Source organism: Filicampus tigris, chromosome 12, assembly GCF_054856515.1.
Source record: "Filicampus tigris isolate MCC_2025a chromosome 12, RoL_Ftig_1.0, whole genome shotgun sequence".
Lineage (NCBI taxonomy): Eukaryota > Metazoa > Chordata > Actinopteri > Syngnathiformes > Syngnathidae > Filicampus > Filicampus tigris.
In genome coordinates, this window is record NC_141228.1 from 24,668,739 (window position 1) to 24,689,169 (window position 20,431).

Consider the following 20,431-nt stretch of genomic DNA (forward strand, 5'->3'; position numbering starts at 1 on the left):
GAATACAAAAATACTTTTGGAGACTAGGAAACATTCTACATGGTCGGCGATAAATAAAAGACTTATTTAATCGATCTACGACCCTTTTGGTGAGTTTAAAGTTATCTTACCGTAACTTTCTTGTAATGCTACATGTGTGGATGTTAGCTAAATGTTACCATCGTAGCTCGGTGGAATTAATGTTTACTAAGCGCACAATTTTATTAATTTGATTTATACGGACACATTTATTTGCGTTGCGCGACAGAGACAACTTGGATTCCGAGACATGTGTATTAATATCAATTTATCTACAAAATATTGACACCTCCTCATTCTGGGGTTCATGGCAAGTGCACTGTTACTGAAGCAAAGGGACATATAAAAATTACAAACAAACAGATTGCAACATTTTAACCATGAATCGATTTTGTCCATTCATTGGACTTGTTGCTTACAGTACACTGAGCAGTCCTATAGAGAACGGTTCGTTTTGCCTCTGATTTCTGCTATTAGACTTTCTACTGCAGTGTACTGTACTTATACTGTAGGTTCTTCCACTAATTCACACCGTCCTTTCATATACCCATGATGGTAGTCTCCATAGTGATTTACAGAGTACATTCTGCAGCTGCCCTCAGTTGGCCCACTCATGATGAAACACACCACATGGTCATCTGTTCAAAGAGGGAATACAAGTCGACAAATAGCCCACAAATGGTGTCTCCAAGAAAGTCCAGGTCACATTCACGTGACACGTAAGAGCCATGCTTCAAGCAGCTGTTAACTGCAAAGCTTTCTGGTTTCATAAACCATTGAATTGGGCAGACGGGCTCCGAAGGCCTCCAGAGAGGCATGAATGCGAGCTACCTCACCGGCAGTCAGTTTCAGTCGGTGGCGGAGAAGGCAGGCAAACAAGTCCAATCTCGGTTGCCCTTGCGGCGATAGCCGGTTGACCCGATCGCGTATTTCCAAGAGCTGCAGCATAGCCGTGTCCTGGGAACCTTGGGTGTAAGGGTAGTCCAGTTGCAGAATCAGGTCACGTATAGCCTCTGGGTCAAAGTGCATACTGTAACCAAAGACCTGGATGCTGTTGATTTTCATGTAGCCCAGATTACGTCCGGCGTCCAACATCTCCAAAGGTTCATAATAGATGGTGTCATTCAGCCCGTTTGGTGTCGTTATCCTGCTCCGCAGGTAGACGTGGATTGTTTCGAAGAACGTCTTCCACTTGTTACCGAGTGTCAGAGTCCAATTGTAACACTCAAAGGGCAGGTCCAGCTTTGTGGCCTGCCAGTCAGGAAAATTGTTCTCATTGACGGGAATGTACCAGCTCTCGGAATGACTCCCACCAAAGGGATTGATGTAGAGTGTAAGAGCAGGCTCCAGTGTGCTGTTCTTTGTAAGGCAAACCTGAAGAGAGATTCCTAGCAGCATGTGGACCATGTTGGATTTGTACTTGTTACTTTTCAGGGTCAGCAGCATCCTCTTTCTCCAGGAGGGGTCAAACCAGCTATTAAGACGCATGTCATTGCTGATGAAAATCGCATGGACCTGATGGGGAAAATCAACACAGCATTGTCATCCGTACAGTAAGGACCTTGACTCGCATCTACAGCACGACATTAATAGAGGCCCAGTGGCGGGCATCCAGTCGAAGTCTTTCAGTCCGATAATTACTTTGGAAACTCCTCTCTTGCCATTCAATGGGTTTGGATTTAGTATTGATGAGCATGTTTGCTATGTGTGAATACCATTCCCCTTTACACTACACTTGTGACGAGAAAGACAGTTGAACATGTTATCACTGGGGATGTCGGTTGATTTCCATTTTTTGGAGCATGTCTACTATGTGTGAATAGCATTCCCCTTTACACTATACTTGTGCCGAGAAAGACAGTTGAACATGTTATGACTAGGGGTGTTGGTTGATTACCATTTTTTTTAATCGCAATTGCATTGCATGATTTCCATTCTTAAGTCATGATTCGTCACACATTTGGCATCGAAATGTCCAACAAATATTTTCAGTTTTTGAGATGAGTGGGCAAATAACCTTACAAATAATAATTGCAACATTTCATATTCAAGCCAACAACATGGGCACATACTGCAAAACTGAAAGTGTACTTAATGTACTGTCAAATTAAACACGCAACAAAAACCAAAACGACACTGCAACTAAGTTGTGTATGTAAATACAACACATTACCAGCTAGGTAGCTGGTTCTTCCCGTGCCTGCGTGGCTTTTCCTTGGCTACTCAAGTTCCCTCCCACATTCCCCAGGACATGCTTGGTAGGTTCATTGGACACTCCAAAGTGTGAGTGTTTGTTTGTCTGTGTGTGCCCTGTGATTGGCTGGCAACCGGTTCTAGGGTGTGCCCCACCTACTGCCCTAAAACGGCTGGGATGGGCTCCAGCACACCTCTTGAGGATAAAGCTGGCTGGATGGACATTGCCAGCTAAATGCTTGCACATCAAGTTCCAGGCCCTCGACACCATTCCAAGTACAATGTCTCAAACTAGATTTGTATTTAAATAGTCATCTTTTTAACTTGATTCCGAAGTCTTTTGCCGTCACTAAGAGCCCCAATTGTGCATAACAGGAACAGACGAGTAAACAAAGCACACACAACTGGGCAGTACAAAGCCAACAAGGGGTTGTGCATTAATCGTGCATTAAAAACATTAGCACCGATAAGGGGAATTTGCGTTAACTGGTTGTTTTTGACACCCCCAGTTATAACCAAAGACCAGATTGTGTAGCCCAGCCACATTGATTGAATCCTTTGCCTTCCCTATAGTTGTGTGCGTTATGCTGTAGAAGATCTGAGTGTCTGCCTATCGCTGTTTTATGTATTTCAGCCTGTTGTTTCTAGCTCCTAACCGTGAGTATTCTTTTGGAGAAAGAATGGACTAACCTCGCCAATTCAAACTAAACCTGCACATACTGCATCTGAAATGAATGGAAATATTAGCCGTTCCCCCAAATCGGAAATTCCAGCGGGGTACTTTAGCACAACTGAAATAACAATCGCAAACCTCCAGATGGTCTATTGATTGATGAGCTACAATTCATTTCATATCACTGTATGTTCCTTTTGTCGTTGTTGTTTTTCTTTCCCATGTGACTTTAGTGAAAGTGCGTGAACAGGTTTTGCACGTTTGAAAATACCTCAAGCCTCCGATCGGCTCTCTGCAGAAGGTAGCCGAGTTCCACATCTTGGAGGTCTGTCTCAAAACCCAGGTAGTTTTCTGTGGAATCGGCCACCGCCGGCTTGCAGAGCCCCTGTGTGAGGGCAAAGCCGTGGTTGCAGCCCCCGCATCGGGTGTGGTTGTCCGGCGCGCACTCGGCACAAGCGGAGCCTTGGCCCACGGCGCAGGGCGGAGGCAGCTGGCAGGGGATGTGTTCATATCGACAGCTGCAGCTGTGGAGCTCCTCGGAGAACGCGCCGAGCTGCTTGTTCTCGGAACAATACAAGAGAGACTGCAAATGACTCAGCCAGTAGGACTGAGACCTGCGGGAGGGAATGCAGGCAAAGAGACAAAGAACACACTTTATCCTTCCTCATTTGGGCACATTTTATTCTAACAGGTTTTGATGAGACGCCTTAATTTGCTCGACGTAATGAATGTTTGAAGTCATTTTCAAGCTAACAGTAGAGTGTCAAAATCACCCCAACGGATCTTAAAGAGGCGCAAGGCCAAACGCTGTCATTGCAAAGCTTCCCTAACCCGACCAACAAAGGCTTTGTCGTTGCCTTATCCGGTGAAATGAATTTGCACTTCTTGGCCTTGGCAGAGGGATCATCATGTTATGATGTTTCATCATCAAGACCCATTTGTGTTTCCAATGATATTGATTGTGTTGGGGGAAATAATATTGCCACGGAGCTCGGCAATTCACTAATTCTATTTTTTGTTGTCGTAAAAAAGCACACAACTGCTGGACTGTTCAAAAATGAGGGGGGGAAATTTGTACTGAAATCTTAGTATTTGTAATTGTCATGTGAGTGATATCGTTGGTTAAACATTCACAACATACACATTTAATAATTAGCGCACAAAATTGAGAGTCAATTGTAAAGGTTAAAGGTAAAAAACCAAACACACTCGTTTGATTTGTGACTGCTCCAGGGAGATGATGTCTCTCTCTCTCTCTCTCTCTCTCTCTCTCTCTCTCTCTCTCTCTCTCTCTCTCTCTCTCTCTCTCTCTCTCTCTCTCTCTCTCTCTCTCTCTCACTGTCTGTGTCTCACTCTCTCGTACAATGTCTTTCTTGACTGATTCCTTTTATGCCTCATATCCTCGTTGCTTACGACAGAGGGGAAACGGCCGCTTTGTTTTTTAATCTTTTCCTTTCAGATTTGTTACACTTTGAAGATGAGATGGGAATAAAATGTATGCTAATCCTGAAATGTTTTGTAGGATGTGAGGCAGAACTCCTTCTAAACCAGTCTTGTGTGCCACTGGGAAGTAACATGAATAAGATTCAAATAGGAAGAAAGCAAGAAGTCACCTACTATCTGCAGGCAAGGATAAAAGGAAAATTTAACTTCAACTAAGCAATGCAAGACCACAGTGACCTTTGCACAGTGATTGAGATTATATATATATATATATATATATATATATATATATATATATATATATATATATATATATATGTGTGTGTGTGTGAGTTAAAGTACACTCAGTGTAAGCTTGACTTCCAAACACCCGTTTATGAACAATTTTTGTGTCGTCTCGTGTCCCTAAAATTTCAAGTTGGGGGTCACTGTGCTCCTAATAAAAAAAAAAACAACTTAGTCTGGAGCTCTGTATTTCTATACACAATTGTCTATTGACGACGCATGTGGAAAAGACATGATCTTTCGATTATTTTGCTCACCTCTCTCTTGGTAAACGAACTTGCGGCTGTCTGTGACAGCGTTTACTTAAAGTGAAGAGCTTAAAGACGACTCTCTCCGCCCGCTTGGCAATGCCACGCATGTTGTTCTCCAACTGCTCATATCTCCCGTGGAACAAAGTGTCGAGTGACCACATGTGTTGGATGGTGGATACGTTGAGGAAATGCTTTTGGGGCAGCCTCGCGTAGAAGCCTTTGAATTCATCTGCAACAACAGAAAGGGCACATTGAAGCGCAGCCACAATATATACGGAAATATTCACTTCCTTGAATTCAATCCAGCACGGCCTGCGTCAAGGCTACTTAGTCCCGCTTAAATTTTCGCACTCGACGATAGCAGCTTTTTCTATGCCTCCGACATTGTGGCAACATTTTGGGGAATGTGACTGTGACTTAGTGCACAATGCGAGGTAAGAAGCATGCTTGGCTGCGTTCGCTGAGGACAAAGTTGATTGGCTCACACAGATCCCTGACATGGATTCAAGAAGTGAGTGTCTCCAAAATACCCTGCAATATACAAATGCAGTATTTCATATTTCAACGTGAACATGACAGGTGGGCATGATGACTCACAAAATTGATCAAACCATTTGTAATCCTCCCAACGTGTTGATGATGTCAGCAAATCCTCAAGCAAACCTCCCAAACACCGGAAGAGAGAATGTTAGGATAATCAACATCAAGGCCACAGTTGTATGTGGAATGTGCGGCTTGTGACACTTTCTAGGAACGGTGATTGATTATTTGGCAACACGAGGTTGAGAAACGGTGGGCCTGGTGAAAACAGTCATTGAACATTGAAGGAAACATTTTGTTGCCGGGTAGCAGTCGCCGATTTGATTGGCTGGACCACAACCCGTCTGGACTGCTGCGGTGCTGATAAGGTGTCAGCATGGACATCACTGATCTCATTTGCTGAAGGACACCATGACACCTTGGATGCTTGCATTCTGGCCATGCGCCTGACCTCACGTTGCACCCGGCTATTCAAGCACAAACTTTGAAGGGAATTGCACTTGAGGATGTTTCAAACCAGCCTTGGGGGGGAAATGACATCCATTTGATTGTGAGTAATAATCACCTGGGCAGGATGACCGAGCACTGCAATAATAAGCAAACATTATGTTAAGAGCCTCCATTCAAGCATTTCGTCACCGCAATTTGAACGTTGGAAGTAGAAGTAAAAGGCTTTTTATTGCTGATTAATCTCCTGCTGACATACTGTCAACTACTTGAGGCAAAAGCTGTATTTTCTCCCCCGCTAGGTAGCGATGGCTTTTGAATGTGTCCGATGCAGACGTTGCGGCAGGAAAAAAGAAAAAAAGAAAAGAAAAATCACTGTCCGCCTGCACTTAGAGTTCACCTTTAAGTTGCAGAGCAAGGACTAACAAAGGACGGAAAATATGACACTGAAGGTGCAGCACTTAGCAATTCATGCTCAGTCGCTTTCTTATGAATAATTGATGTCTGGAAAGTTTGATTTTTCCGCAAGTGTCCATGACGAGGCGTGAATATGAAGGCAATATTGCACGTGGAGGCAAGACTTGATCATCGTCAAGGGGACCTTCTCACCTGATTCTTCAAAATCTTTGTAGAGCTGCCCCCACGTCTCAGTGATTCTCTGCAGACTTTCCTCCATGGCTTGAATGTCCAAATATGGACAGTTGCATTCTGGGAACTTCGCATCACAGCTGCACCAGCAGTCGTTCTCCTTGCAGACAAAGTCGCCTTCTCCGTTGCAGGCGATGTAGCTGAGAGCCGCTTGCACAAAGCCTTCTCGCAAGTAGTCGGGAAGGACGATTTGCAAACCTGCCAAAGCAAGCCTGCTTTAGTACAATTTGAAAGTCACTTTAGTTCGCTTGGACAGGTAGATCACATCCATAATCGATGGCCGGACGCGAGTCGGTGGCGGCGCAGTGCTCAATCGGGACACAACTTGACCGACTGCCATACTCTGCAGTCTCTGAAGTCTTTGTACTGTATATGCTTTGACTTTTCTGCTGGTTGCCGTGACGCGTTCCAAAACACAGACCGTCGCCTTGTAGGACGCCATCCCAGACCTGACTGTACGTCACGATTCAAAGGATCGTCAAAGGATCGCTGCGTCTGCATATCCTTTTGCTTTATCGGGGTAGAAGAATGAGATCAGAAAAGAACGACATGCGCAAGAAGTTCTGTGAGGAAAGTAGACGTCCATCCCAGCATTCAAATCCATGCGGCAATCGTAAGCATCGTCAAATTGGAGCGAAGTTGAGGTGCTTCTTTTTGTTTCACCTTTTCCAATTTGTAGCTTCTTTTTTGACACTTTTGTGACATTGAATGACAAAACGTGGGAAGCTTGCCTTCAACCTTCATCATAAACATTTCCACTGAATGTCCTTTTACTAACAGCTGACGTCTTGTTTTTTTTATGACACTAGGAGTGCTAAATGTACTAATTCATGCTTTGCTCCATTAGTTTCCGTTCATTTTTATGATGGCAAGCGTTTGCCCCGGGAAGGGATTTGTAGTTCTATTGCTCCCCTGGGGGGGGAAATAGTTTTCAAATCCCAAAGCATGACAGTTTGACGAGCATCCTGGAAATGCTTGTGTTCGTCTTTGGAGGCGCTGTCGTGGAGACATCTCCCCCAGGCTTGCATCCCGCCTGTGAGGGAATGTGTTACTTAGGCTTTTGGAATGCAAGCATACACAATAGTCGGCCGAGAGAAACGCTTCTCCCGTCCTCTCGGGGAAGAAAATCGATATGCAAATATCCTCATCATGATACCGTCAATGTGGAGGAAGGAAACTAACCTTGCAGTTGGACCTTGTTTTCAGGGCTCTGGACCAGAACTGAGCTAACCGAGTCAAGGTTGTCATAGTTACTGCAACCAAGGGGACCAGTGCGAGTTTCAGTCACCTGGGCAACGAGAAGAGAAAAAAACAAAACAAAGCTGACTCTAAAATTGAGCCCAGCATTTTACAAACAACCATTCAATATAAAAATGTTGCTAATTTCTTTGCTATTCGTGGTGGCTTTTAAAACCTTTCGCATCACAATTCTTGCATGAATATGTTCCTATTTTCCACAAACAACACACCAATACCTTAACCCATTAAGGCCGAAAACGCCTTTCTCAACAGCTCCCCAAAACCAAAGGTCACCTTTGGAATTACCCTTGAAAACCTGAAGTTCTCCCAGAAATTCAACACTTACAAAATGATTCATATCTCAGCCCCTGTAGCAGACATAATTCCAAAATAATCAAATAGCTTAGACATGTGGCTTTCACACAGGCAGAATTATTATTATTTACTGTTTCAATCGGAGATGTAAAAATAACGTGTCAGTGCAAGAGAAGCACTGTTTTGATAAAAAAAAAAGAAAAAAAAGAAATCGACTGGTAATTACCATCCTCTATTCTGTTACAAAGACGTCAATATGGTAATTGTCTACAAACCATATCATATCACGTTCGACTGGTTCCACTGGTCGTGCACGTCGTCTATATATCACTGCCGTTACTTACTTTAATCAGAGCTCCCGGCGATCGACTCGAAAAAATTCTACGACATCCTCCGCGGTCTCCACCGTCACGTGTATATTCTGATGCATTCAATTGGCTAAGAGACGGAGAATTGGATTAAAAAAGGACAGTGACCTATCCGCTCTCCCGGTTTGAAAGGAAGAAAGACGCAACAGCGCTCCCGGCTCGAGTGGTAGAAACGTGGTTATGCGCTCCCGGCCGGGCTTAATGGGTTAAAAGGGCTTCAATGGGGGCTGTTTGGACCGAGCAAATGGGCAACATAAAAATTGGCATCTTGTATGTGCAGAAAAAAAGTTGGACATGTTGTTTAAGAGTCAGTAAAAAGTAGGTAAGGGTGTTAACGAAACATAACACAATGTTCCATTCTGTCTTGAGGTCTGATTGAGGATGTTTGACTTGACCCCTTTGGCACAAAGCAGCTTCGGCACAGCATCCTCTTTTACTTCATTAGCAAGTGGTTAGCTTATTACTTGGATGACTTGATGTAGCGCACTAAGCGATTCCCATTTTTCTTTCTTTGTGGCCTGAGACACTGCACTCGGTTCAGCCACTTGTCCTAATCAGGCTTGTCATTTGCCACTTGCTGTAATATGACGGATGCATCAGGTCCAACAAAGAGAGTCCTTCGATCAGCAACAATCATAAATTGCAGGAGACCTTTCCCGACTCAAATGAGTCGCAACAGGCCACACAACAGTCAGAGCGCACGCGTGGGGGTTGCTCATCAAAGGCATTCGTCAGGGAAAGGGGGGAAAAAAATCCTTATTCGACTGCGAATCTCCAATAATGTTTCTATCACATCATACAGCCCTTGCTTCCTTCATGATGAATTTTATTGCTGACATCAGGCCAAGAAATGAGATACAGCTCTGGCATTCAGAGTCCATGAATATTGAAAGCGTAAAGGGGTCTTATTTGATAAGCCATATGATATAACACACAGTGATGAGCAGAGCCTTCAATTTCCGGTTTGCATCGCAGCTGCTATTATATGAGAAACACTCGAGACAACATTATCGGCCCAATGTATGGAAACGCAGACCGCATGGAGGTATTGGCACTGGGCAATTGTCTCTGTCTGTGCTGTATTCTTATCCAAGTGCCATTGTGCGTAAAAGTGCTCGGCGCATTTGGTGAAATAAAAGTGAGCACTAGAAGGAAAATTAACTGTGGGAATAGCAGAAGATTCTTTTCATGAGATATTAGTGACAATTTGACAAATGAACTGCACCGGCAAAATGTGATCTTGCTTCATGTTCAGTCTTAAAACAGTGAATCAGGTTGCATTTGGACACTTGCACACGTTTCATGTCATTGTTGCGTTTCGCTGAAATGATAGTTATGTTGGCTTCTCCTCAGTCCAAGTGTATTCAAAAGGTGCGGATCCCGCCCAAAGAGCACCTCACTTCCGTTTACTGGAGAAAGGGTCAGCCAATTGACTGACGATTACGAGCCAACAGCGCAGATGGATTGGAAACATTTTTCAAAGCGGCTTTACTGATCTGTCTATCTTTCCCCGATCATGGGGAAACGTCGCGAAATTTAGCTCTGTCTTACAGTGTTCATCATTTGAATATGAAGGTCTTTCACCAGACAGCAGACCACAGAGAGGAAACCTGGTGACAATATTCTGACTACAACAAGGATCTGCAAAGTAGCAAAGGTCCTATTTTGAGCAGACTAGTATTTTACTTTTTTAAAATTTTTTTTATTGACTGATTCGATACATACCCATATTTATATATACACTTTGCGTACATATCGTGTATATATCATTGCATTCAATTTGAAAGCGGAACGATTTGATTCGGGATTACGATATGGTACGGCTCAGTTCGATTGGGTATGATGCGATGACTTTTTTGTTGTCATTTTACATACATTTGAATGAACTTGTCAGTACTGTAAATGTGTCATTTCATTCAAAGATATATATCTCTGATTCGATATGTATCTCAATATATTTCCAAGTGATTTGGTTCGATTTGATCCACTCCCATCTTTTCTGCGTTCATCCAACCCCCGTTTGGGGGTTTGGGTTTCCACAGCAAGCAGAGGCTGCATTGAGAAAGGCTGCTGGTCACCATGATCTATACATGTATATTTAAAAAAAAAAGCTTAAGAGTAAAGGAGGCTACTACTAGGTTAGATCTACTTCAAAATATTGACGATGAGGATGAATTGCTCGGCTGACACAAGCACGGCTGAGTCCCCCTGCCCTACGTTGTTGGCAGTGTAACCCTTAAATGCTGTGCTTCCTTCGTAGGCCGTGGTATGGCGGGTTACATTATAGGTTTGACTTTGTGTATTTCTTCTGGACTATTCCTTGTTCAAGACAACCGACACGGCAGGACAGTATTTTGTTGCGTCTTTATTCAGACGTGAACAGCCTCGCTCTAATTCACCTCTCTCGCACGCACACACGAGCATCCGCGCACGCACACGCGCAGACACACAATCATATACATTGATGTCGTTCTGACAGATATATTTCTTTCTTCTTGAGAGCGACTGCTCTCGTAGTTCTAAATCCAAGCGACGCGTGAGCAACAAGTCGCTCTCAAGAAGAAAGAAATATATCTGTCAGAACTACATCAATGTGTATGATTGTGTGTCTGCGCGTGTGCGTGCGCGGATGCGCGTGTGTGCAGGTGTGTGTGTGTGCGTTTGAAAGGGCTGAGGGGCTGTTTGTGTGAGTCGAATTCAATGCTTGTTTTTTCAATTGAAGGGGAAGTCAACCCAAACATTTTGATTCCATTTTTGTTCTGTGCATTCCCACTAGTTGAAACAAGGCATTCTGATTAATATTGTGTTTGTGGAATATGAGTCGAGCAGCAAAATCTAGCCATCTCAGAGGTCGGCCAATGTATCACTTCCCCGTTTATGAACAATTCCTGTCCCTAAAATTTCAAGTTGGGGGTCACTGTGCTCTTAATACAAAAATTGAAAAAAACTTAGTCTGGAGCCCTATAATTCTATACACAATTGTCTATTGAAGACGGATATGGAAAAGACATGATCTTTCGATCATTTGTATATGTATGTACATATGTTGATGTGTATACATGTAAGGTAGTGTGTATGGCATTTCCAGTATTGTCATCCAAATAACTCATCCATGGCTAGCAGACCATCTTCAGTTTGTTTGTTGAGTCTTTAAAAGAGCTGAGATTCCCTCATTCACGCTTGAGCCCAGCACAACAGTGATTGTGATGAACGGGGCTTTTCCTTGAAAATGTGCTTCAATTTCACCTTTGCATGCTGACAGCAGGGCGGGAGGCTGTGCTTTGCCTCTTTCCTTCCCTCCTCAGCGTGTTTGATTTCAGATCATGCAGAGAGCTCTTGGAGGGATCCGTTCTGCTCGCGTGTGGGTCACTGCCCCATGGAAATGATACGCCGAGTGGGGGAATTATTCTCCTTTGATTCCTTTTGAAAAGTGACGGAGGTGAGTCTCCCCCTTTTTGAACTTCTCACATGTCGGTTACGCCAGACGACTGCCTTTAGAGCCTGAAAAAAGCCACTTCCTCCACCGCTTCCTGTCTGTAGCCGCCAAAAGCGAACAGAGCATCTGCTTCTGCATCTTCCTCAGATGTGCCCGGCGAGCAGGCGGCAAGGCGCAGCGCTGACATTCTCCAGAAAGGCTCGTTGCGGTTCCGCTGGGGCAGCCACACATCATAGCTGCGTCTCCGGGAATGAAAAAGACGGCAAGAAGGGTCACCATCTCCTCTGTCACCATAATTGCCGCGTGATACCTGAAGGTGACAAGCGGTGGCAGCAACCTGTCACTGGCACAGCTTCACAAGATTCATTTATCTTCCCCTCACCATATGCGCTCATCAGTGTTTCCTGCTGACTCAATGTGCTGCAGGAGATTGAATCTTATCATGAGCACACTGATAAAAAGCGTCATCTCCATGCTGTCGTTCTTTTGACAACGGCCAACAAATGAATTGTGAAGAGGAACCTGAATTCCAGAAGTCAGCATCCTTGCTGACTAAAAAAAACATCTTGCTGTTTTGTTTCTAAATGCATCAAATGGGCTTTCAAAAAAAAGTGCTGAAAACATGCGTGCAGAGGCTGAGAGAAATGTAGTCATGAATTTGTGGAGATGTAGCATTCAACTCTTTTTCACCCTCTCAGTCTGGAATTTTGGGGCGTGGCTCAACCGGGGGTCCAGCGACGGGCCACTCGGGCCCCGAGCGTGAGTCGGCCCTCGCACGCGGGCCCGGCCCGCCCGTGTACCCGTCTAACTTTTGAGCGCCGTCATTCCGCCAGCGGAGATCCAATGCAACGGCAAGTTAGATGGCCAGAATGCTTGCTGCATTTCTACCGTGACGGTGTTCGCTGAGCTATCAAACAACGTCTCCAACCTGAAAGATGACGTCTTCCCTCAAGTGCTATGTGCTTGGCATTATTTGCCTTATCGGCGCAAGTGTAAACTCGCATGACACAAAACACCACGTTGGTCTCCAATACACTTCCCTTGTGTTTCAGTTTCCGAAAGTGACCGCTTGAGGTTTTTGATACGGTGACCATTTTTACTTGCTACTTGCTATTCATATACAGCGGGGGTCTTTAATCCTGATCCTGGAGGGCCGCTGTGCTGGATGTTTTCCATCCCTCCCGGCTGCGTCAAATGATCAGGATCGCTATTGAGCTTCTGCAGACCTTGCTGACCGTTTGGATCAGGCGTGCTGCAGCAGGGAGAGACAGGCAGGACGGTGGCCCTCCGGGAACGAGACTGAAGACCCCCGATGTACGGCATGAGTCATGCTAAAAAGATAGGTATTCATGGAAAAATAATACAGGATTATACAGCTGTACAGCTGTTTTAAAGTCTAAAGTTTGAAACCGCAATTTGAGAGTAATGCTCGTGTTCAAACTAAGGTTACAGTACCGGTACTTGCATTCCTCACAATAGTATTGATAGTATAGTATTAATAGTATTGTATGTGCTTGGGTTTTTATGACCACTCAGGCCTACTATGCCAGTGCATCGTGATCAGTGCGGTGGTACTTGGAGAGCGAAATGTTTTTTTTTGTCGGGGGGTGGCACTCGGTGTGAATGTTTGAGACTCAGTGAGAAAGAGGCTTGCGTGCTTGCAATATACTGGCTTTACCTTGATGGCAGCGGAGGCGATCTGGATGTGATGTAGCTTGCGCAAAGTGCTCTCCCTGTCAATGAAGTAGGAGGCGGCCAGCTGGTGCAGAGCTTCCAGAGTCACGCTCGATGAATTACTCGCATAATCGCTCACTTCTCCTTTCTTACTGAGTTTTCTCTTGTCCACAAATATTGTTAAGGCTTCTTCTCCTGCAACAAGAACAAGTTGTTGTAATTGTGAAGGTATTGTGCGCAGCGTTTATTGCAGTTGACCTTCAAGCTTCATTCTGGATGACATAGACACACGTAACAAAACGCTAAAAATCTAAAAATGGAAAAAGCAATAGCAACGAAAAACGAAAAAAGTAAGCCCAAACTGAGTCGAGCTGGGGGTCGAACCCACGGCAGAAAAAAAAAGCAGCACCCGTCACCGATAAAGCTGCATTCTGTAAATTCTGTAGGATCAGTATAATTCCACCTTCTTAAAGCAGAAGTCAACCCAAACATATTTTTTTTAAGAATTTTTTTCACTAGTTGAAACACGGCATATATATATATGTGTGTATATATATATATATATATATATATATATATATATATATATATATATATATATATATACACACACACACAAACCTTAGCATTTTTATCCTTTTGGTGAAAATGATCCTTGCTTGAGCAGTCCATAAAACAGATTTTGTAGGTTTTATTGAAACCTGGCCTAGCCGCCCTCTCTTTTTGCTCATGAATGGTTTGCTCCTGTACTTGTTGACAAAGTCGCCTTCAAACGTGCCCTCTGGAGGTTTGTTGCTGATGTCATTAACCATTGTTTATGGATTTTCTTGACAGGTCTCACAATGCTTCTGTGATGAGCTGCTCCTGCTGCTCTTTTCTTAGCCCGGCCCATTCAAGGTCTGCTCCTACACTAGTTGTTTCTTGATTTATTTCAAGCAATCAACATTTGTTTTTTCTTGGTCTACCTTTTTGACCCCTCTTTTGTCTTCAGGAGAATCCAAGTGGTTGTAATCAATGTGGCCACTGTTTGTATAATTTGTGTAATCACTATTTACCATGTGGGTTACACCTCTGAAGAGTAAGTAGTGTGCAGCAAACCCCAAATTGGAAACTCAGCCTATCCATGCAACGCTATTGTATGAATAATCACTGTCACGGGACCAACTTGAGCAACACAATACACCTGCCTGTTACACAATGTGCGGAATCGAGCAAAACCTTCTAAATTGTGGATCAGATCCAAGTGCGCCTGCAATTAAAAATTGAAATGTTGAACTCTTGTCTCTTGTTATGTTGATGTCCTACCCAAAAAGTTTGAATTTACAGCACTGCTGCAAAACAGTTTTGGAAGGCAGTGTAGGTCCTCCACGAGGTGCTACAAAATGCTGCAGAGTCAGAAGTGAAGAACTGAAAATGAAATGCATAATTATTTACCTGTTTATATTATATTGTTTATTCATTCATTCATGATCCATACCGCTTATCCTCACAAGGGTCGTGGGCGTGCTGGAGCCTATGCCAGCTGTCTTCGGGCAGTAGGCGGGGGACACCCCGAATTGGTTGCCAGCCAATCGCAGGGCACACAGAGACAAACAATCACACACTCACAATCACACCTAGGGGTAATTTAGAGTGTCCATTCAACTTAGCATGCATGTTTTTGGAATGTGGGAGGAAACCGGAGTACCCGGAGGAAACCCACGCAGGCACGGGGAGAACATGCAAACTCCACACAGGGAGGCCGGAGCCGGGATCGAACCCACCACCTCTGAACTGTGAGGCGGACGTGCTAACCGGTCGACCACAACGTATCATATTTTGTAGAATAAATTAATGTAGTGGGCGGCACGGTGGTCGACTGGTCATGCATATGCCTTTTTGACTGCTATCCATATATATGTATATATATATATATATATATATATATATATATATATATATATATATATATATATATATATATATATATATATATATATATATATATATATATAATGTACCAGGCTGTAAGAAGTGTATCATATTTAAGTCTGTGAGCATTCATTCTGAATATTTCTTTGACACTCAGCAATGGTCCCTCGAAGCCAGAGGTGGGCAATTCCAGTCCTCCACCTTTTCTATGTGTCCCTGCTGCAACACACCCGATTCAAATGATCATATAATCAGCAAGTTCTGCAGAAGCTGGATAATGATCCTGGTCATTTGAATAAGGTGGGCCGCAGCAGGGTGACGTATAAAACATGCAGGATTCCGGCCCTGGAGGACCGTAATTGCTCACCCCCGCTGTCAGCTGTGCGCATGAGCAATTGCGCACTGGTCTCACCCTCAGCGCACACGATGATGCTGGCGCACACAACGCACACGCATGACATGTCTACACTCATTCCTTCATTTCATTGCTCTCCAATAGTTGACTTTGAAGCATACATTGACCCGACTACACTGACACTGATTCACAACGGACGGGATGCTGCTGGTGACGCGCAAAACTCTCCATTCGCAAAGTCCAAAGACGGCCGTAGTTGACGAGGCCCTCAGACGCCCCGGGGCTCCGTCCGTGTTGCGGCTGTTTTCTGAAATGACACGTTTTCTCTCATTTATGAGTGGACGCGGTGGGACCAACTTGAAGGAGGAAAACGCATGTCATCGTTATCGTTAGCACTATTGTTTGAATCATGTAGCAACTGCAAGGTCAAGCATGTTGAGTATACTGATTGGGCACTTAGCAAGCTTGGTTTCAGATCCCACATTTGCGCTTCGCACAGGACGTGTCCATAACTGAATGCAGCAGCTGCAGGACTGGCTTTATTTACGCGTGCCCTGAAGCCCCCGCACATCATTTTTCTCCTCATAATGCAGCGTTAATGCTCGGAGGTCATGTTTCTTCCCCCCAGCATTTCTGTCTCAGCCGCTGAAGGGCATCCTCTTGATTTGACAATCCATTTATTCATTTCATTAGTCCATCTGTTTGTTTTATTTTTTGTATTTTAAGCGGATGCTCTCCGTTTGGAGCAACGCAAGCTCCAAATCCGGCCAGCATCCAATGCAAACTCCTTCCTCTCCTCATTTCATACCACAAAGTACTGGCCGCGATCCACGAAGCTTAGGCGGCTGCTGGAGCTGCATTGTATCGACTTGTCTTGTGCAGCCGCTAACAATAGAAACCACGTTAAAGCCAAGAGTCATGTTCGAGCTAATTGACAGGTGTTCCTCTGCGAACCAAATCTACTTTGTAAAATGGGTTTGGTCCTCTGTAGCATCTAGAATGAGTATTTTCCCCACGCCACGTACCTTTTGTCCTCATCTACAGTGCCTTGAAAACATAGGCAAGCCCTTTGAACCTTTCCTCATTTTGACTAGCAGCTAGCGTGGCTAAATACAAATGCCCACCAGCGCCGCATTTTTCAGATGTTTATTTGCCGAAGATTTGGCACACTATATTGTTTTTATTGTTTTGTATCGATCATAGCTCTCGATATCAAACAATGAAATTTGAGGTTGTAAGGTGGCAAATGTGAAAAGGTTCATAACTACCGACACTTTTTCAAGGCGCTGTATTCAACGTAGAGCATCCCTCCATCCATTATCGATAGCGCTTCTCCTCACAAGGGTCGCGGGCGTTCCGGAGCCGATCCCAGCTGTCTTCGGGCATTAGGCGGGGGACACCCCGAATTGGTTGCCAGCCAATCGCAGGGCACACAGAGACAAACATCCGCACTCACAATCACACCTAGGGGCAATTCAGAGAGTCCAATCAACTTACCACGCATGTTTTTGGAATGTGGACGGAAACCGGCGTACGCGGAGAAAACCCACGCAAGGCACGGGGAGAACATGCAAACTCCACACGGGGAGGCCGGGGCCGGGATCGAACCCACGGCCTCTGAACTGCGAGGCGGACGTGCTAACCAGTCGCCCACCGTGCCGCCCTCAAGATAGAGCAGAAAACCCAAAATGGATGACAAGGTGAAGAGCACTTCGTCCTTTGCATGTATTCATGCATACCAGCGGTACATTATTGTGCTGAGATGTTTTATTCAAAATACCCCAAGGACAAGAATGCAGAGCACGTTCCACCCTCTTTTTTTATTTTTTTACATCTGTTAAAATCTGCCTGTTTGGCGGCGGCTGTTTCGTCTCGTGCAAATGAGCCAGCGTTCATGCCGCCCCCTTTTGCTGAGGCTTTTGCTCACGAGACTACGATGACCAACGCGGAAGGGGATAATGAATCTTTTGGACTTCATGTAGTCTGCAATCTTTTCAAGTGCCTCAAAGCGATCCAGAAGGTCTTTGAGGTTCTTGAACTCATCCAGTTCAGTTACGCGGCCGACTTCATTTCAGATCAGCATTATTCAGTGTCTAGCACAAAGTACGCACACATTTAACGGCAGCATACATTCCAAAAGAAAGGATCTGTTTACCTCCAAGAGTAGCGGACAACAGGAAGTGAGTGCCGTATTTCTTGATCAGGTTATCAGTGATCGTCCGGGAGCTGGGCCTGCGGCCAAGCTGTCGAATGTTCCTGATGAACTCAGATGTCAAAGGTAAAGGAGACTGCGGGAAATCTCTTCTTTCCCATGCCAAATTGTTCACCTTCCATCTCCCAAACTCCCTGGATGATATATACAAAATATAAATACATTCATAGTGTTTCTTGAACAGATTTTGTAAAAAGGCTGGAATATGAAGTTTATACATCGCTTCGCTGAGGTAGATTTTGATTGAATGGTTTGTGCAGAAAATGCCGGCTGAAATTGAATCCATCCAGACGTGTGCGATTTGGTGCACCGACGATACCTTGAAAACGCTGAAGTCTACGAAGCATGTGATATACGAAAGTGCATTGACAAGCAAAGCGCTCTCCTCAAGCATGCCCCTTCCGTCTGATCTGAAGGGAACGTGTCAAAATGACAAAGGCAACATAAAGTGACACACGTTGTTTTTGTGCATGAGACCAATTGACTTCAGGAATCAAATTAAACTAACAAAGTTGGGTTACAACAGTTGACACTGTTGTCATCCGGGTTAGGGTATCACAGCAGACGGTTGCCACTCTGACTGATTCACTCGGTCCCCTAGGTGCTCACAGAACAATAACAAGCATGTCCCTTGGAACGCTGTGTGTGTGGGGGGGGGTGTTGGGGTGTGTGTGTGTGTGTGTGTGTGTGCGTGTGTGTGTATACATATATTTTATATATATATATATATATATGTGTGTGTGTGTGTGTATGTATACACACACACAGCCTTCCAAGGGACCAGACTTACTCCAGACGTGCACTGCAAATGTAAATAAAGCCCGAAGTATTCGACTCAATGGAATGCATGAACCAAATCAAATGAGTTTTGGGTCCAGCCACATAACTGCCAATACTGACCATCACACCTGGGAAAATGGCTTTTATGGCTTTTTTGATGACCTTTTGCTGTGAAAAGGCGACAGGCCCAAACTATTTTGGGGCTGATCATTGTTTCTAATGTCTTTTGAATTCAAACAAAAACAATGTTTAGTAGGGGTGTGAAAATATTATTTTAATGTGTTTTTGTGGCAATAAGACTAGAATTGTATCAATATTTTTTAATCTTCATGCATCCCTAATCCACGAGTGTGAAACTTTAAAAAAAAAGGAAAAAAAATCATTTGCTCACCAAAGCCCTTTTGGCATTTTGTCTGCACACTGGAAGAATTGCGTTTGGGTGTTCCAGCGGCCCGAACAAAGTGGCAGCAACAAATGAGGTTTGCATGCGAGCTTGTAAACAATGGCCTCTCGCAGGAGACACTTTTTGGAAGAAGAGAATGTTTTCTCTCTTCTCTTCCTGATTGGCTCCAACAAGACAAGTTGGCTGCTAATCAATTTAATGCTCCGTGTTTTGGAAATTTGATAATAGATCGACGTGCACGGAATCCAATCGCTTTCTAGCATACAGCTCTTTTTTTTTTACTGAAATGTCACTCGTGATAACTCATTACACTTCTCTCACCAGTCTGTTGACTAGGTGGATATACTTAGTTGCTCAAAACCTGGAGGAGGTATTCAGAGAGCAGCAACGACAGTGAACATCAATAAAAATATTCATAGACTTGAGAAGCAGCACCTGAGGAATGGGCTCTAAAACACTCACTAAACCTTCTTCAGAGCACCTGCGTGCTCCCTTGTGATTCAGCTAATGTGCTGATGCTCATTGCACTTCACAACCTATTAGATCAAGAAAAGAGCCTCGATTTTAGTTCGGAAGAACTTAATTACAGGAAGGGCCCTGAGGCTTTGGTTCAGGAAATAAACTAATCCTAATATTGAAGGAATTCCACTGAATTCCCCCCCGATTTTTGGGGGGAGAAATGCGTATTGTGCATAGGAATTTATGGTAAAAATGCTCACTTAGCCTAAGAGCCTTTATTACACAAACAAGGGCTTGCTTCAACACTGATACTGCGGTATAGTGGTTAGCACGAGCACCGCAGCTCTACCCTCTTGTCTTTGTCAGAGTCGTCTCTGAAATCAAGTGGGACTGACTGTGAGTACATTTAATTTGGCAAGATTCACAATCTATTTCCATTTGAGGTACATTTTTCCTTGTAATATCATCACGATTAATCACTGCCACATTGTGGTAATGTGGAGGGCCTCAAACACCACCTTGCAGCTGACAGAATCCTCTCAGGGGATTCTGTGATAATGTGGAGTAATAAGTACGAAGAGATCTCTAATCACTCGCCCACATGATAAGACTATTAATCTTGCCGCCCATGCCGCTCAGCTGCGGTGGCGGACAACTACCTTTTGCCAGGGAGCGAAACATTAAGCAGCTCCAACGCAGCCCCTGAACAATGACGCCATAAAACGTCTGCCAGGTTGAGACATAGTACCACTGCAAACGAACATGTCGCTCGGTTTCCAGG

The 20,431-nt window shown here is 44.3% G+C and overlaps 1 protein-coding gene and 1 long non-coding RNA gene across 3 annotated transcripts in view; one reads left to right on the forward strand and one right to left on the reverse strand.

The window, feature by feature from the left end:
* Window positions 1-271: 271 nt before the first annotated feature.
* LOC147139359 (BMP/retinoic acid-inducible neural-specific protein 3-like) overlaps window positions 272-20,431 on the reverse strand; it is a 30,087-nt gene continuing 9,927 nt past the window's right edge. For both annotated transcript variants that reach the window (XM_086047738.1, XM_086047739.1), the window contains exons 3-9: window positions 17,952-18,142; window positions 13,535-13,725; window positions 7,681-7,786; window positions 6,460-6,696; window positions 4,870-5,092; window positions 3,156-3,498; window positions 272-1,533 (exon numbers count right to left, since the gene is read on the reverse strand). In XM_086047738.1, coding sequence (XP_085903864.1) covers window positions 763-1,533; window positions 3,156-3,498; window positions 4,870-5,092; window positions 6,460-6,696; window positions 7,681-7,786; window positions 13,535-13,725; window positions 17,952-18,142 — 2,062 coding nt within the window. In that variant the 3' untranslated portion in view covers window positions 272-762. The remainder of the gene's footprint in view (window positions 1,534-3,155; window positions 3,499-4,869; window positions 5,093-6,459; window positions 6,697-7,680; window positions 7,787-13,534; window positions 13,726-17,951; window positions 18,143-20,431) is intronic.
* LOC147139360 (uncharacterized) lies at window positions 6,625-14,046 on the forward strand. The gene is made up of 3 exons (XR_015089034.1): window positions 6,625-7,142; window positions 11,741-11,859; window positions 12,004-14,046. It is a non-coding gene; the product is annotated as an uncharacterized LOC147139360 (long non-coding RNA).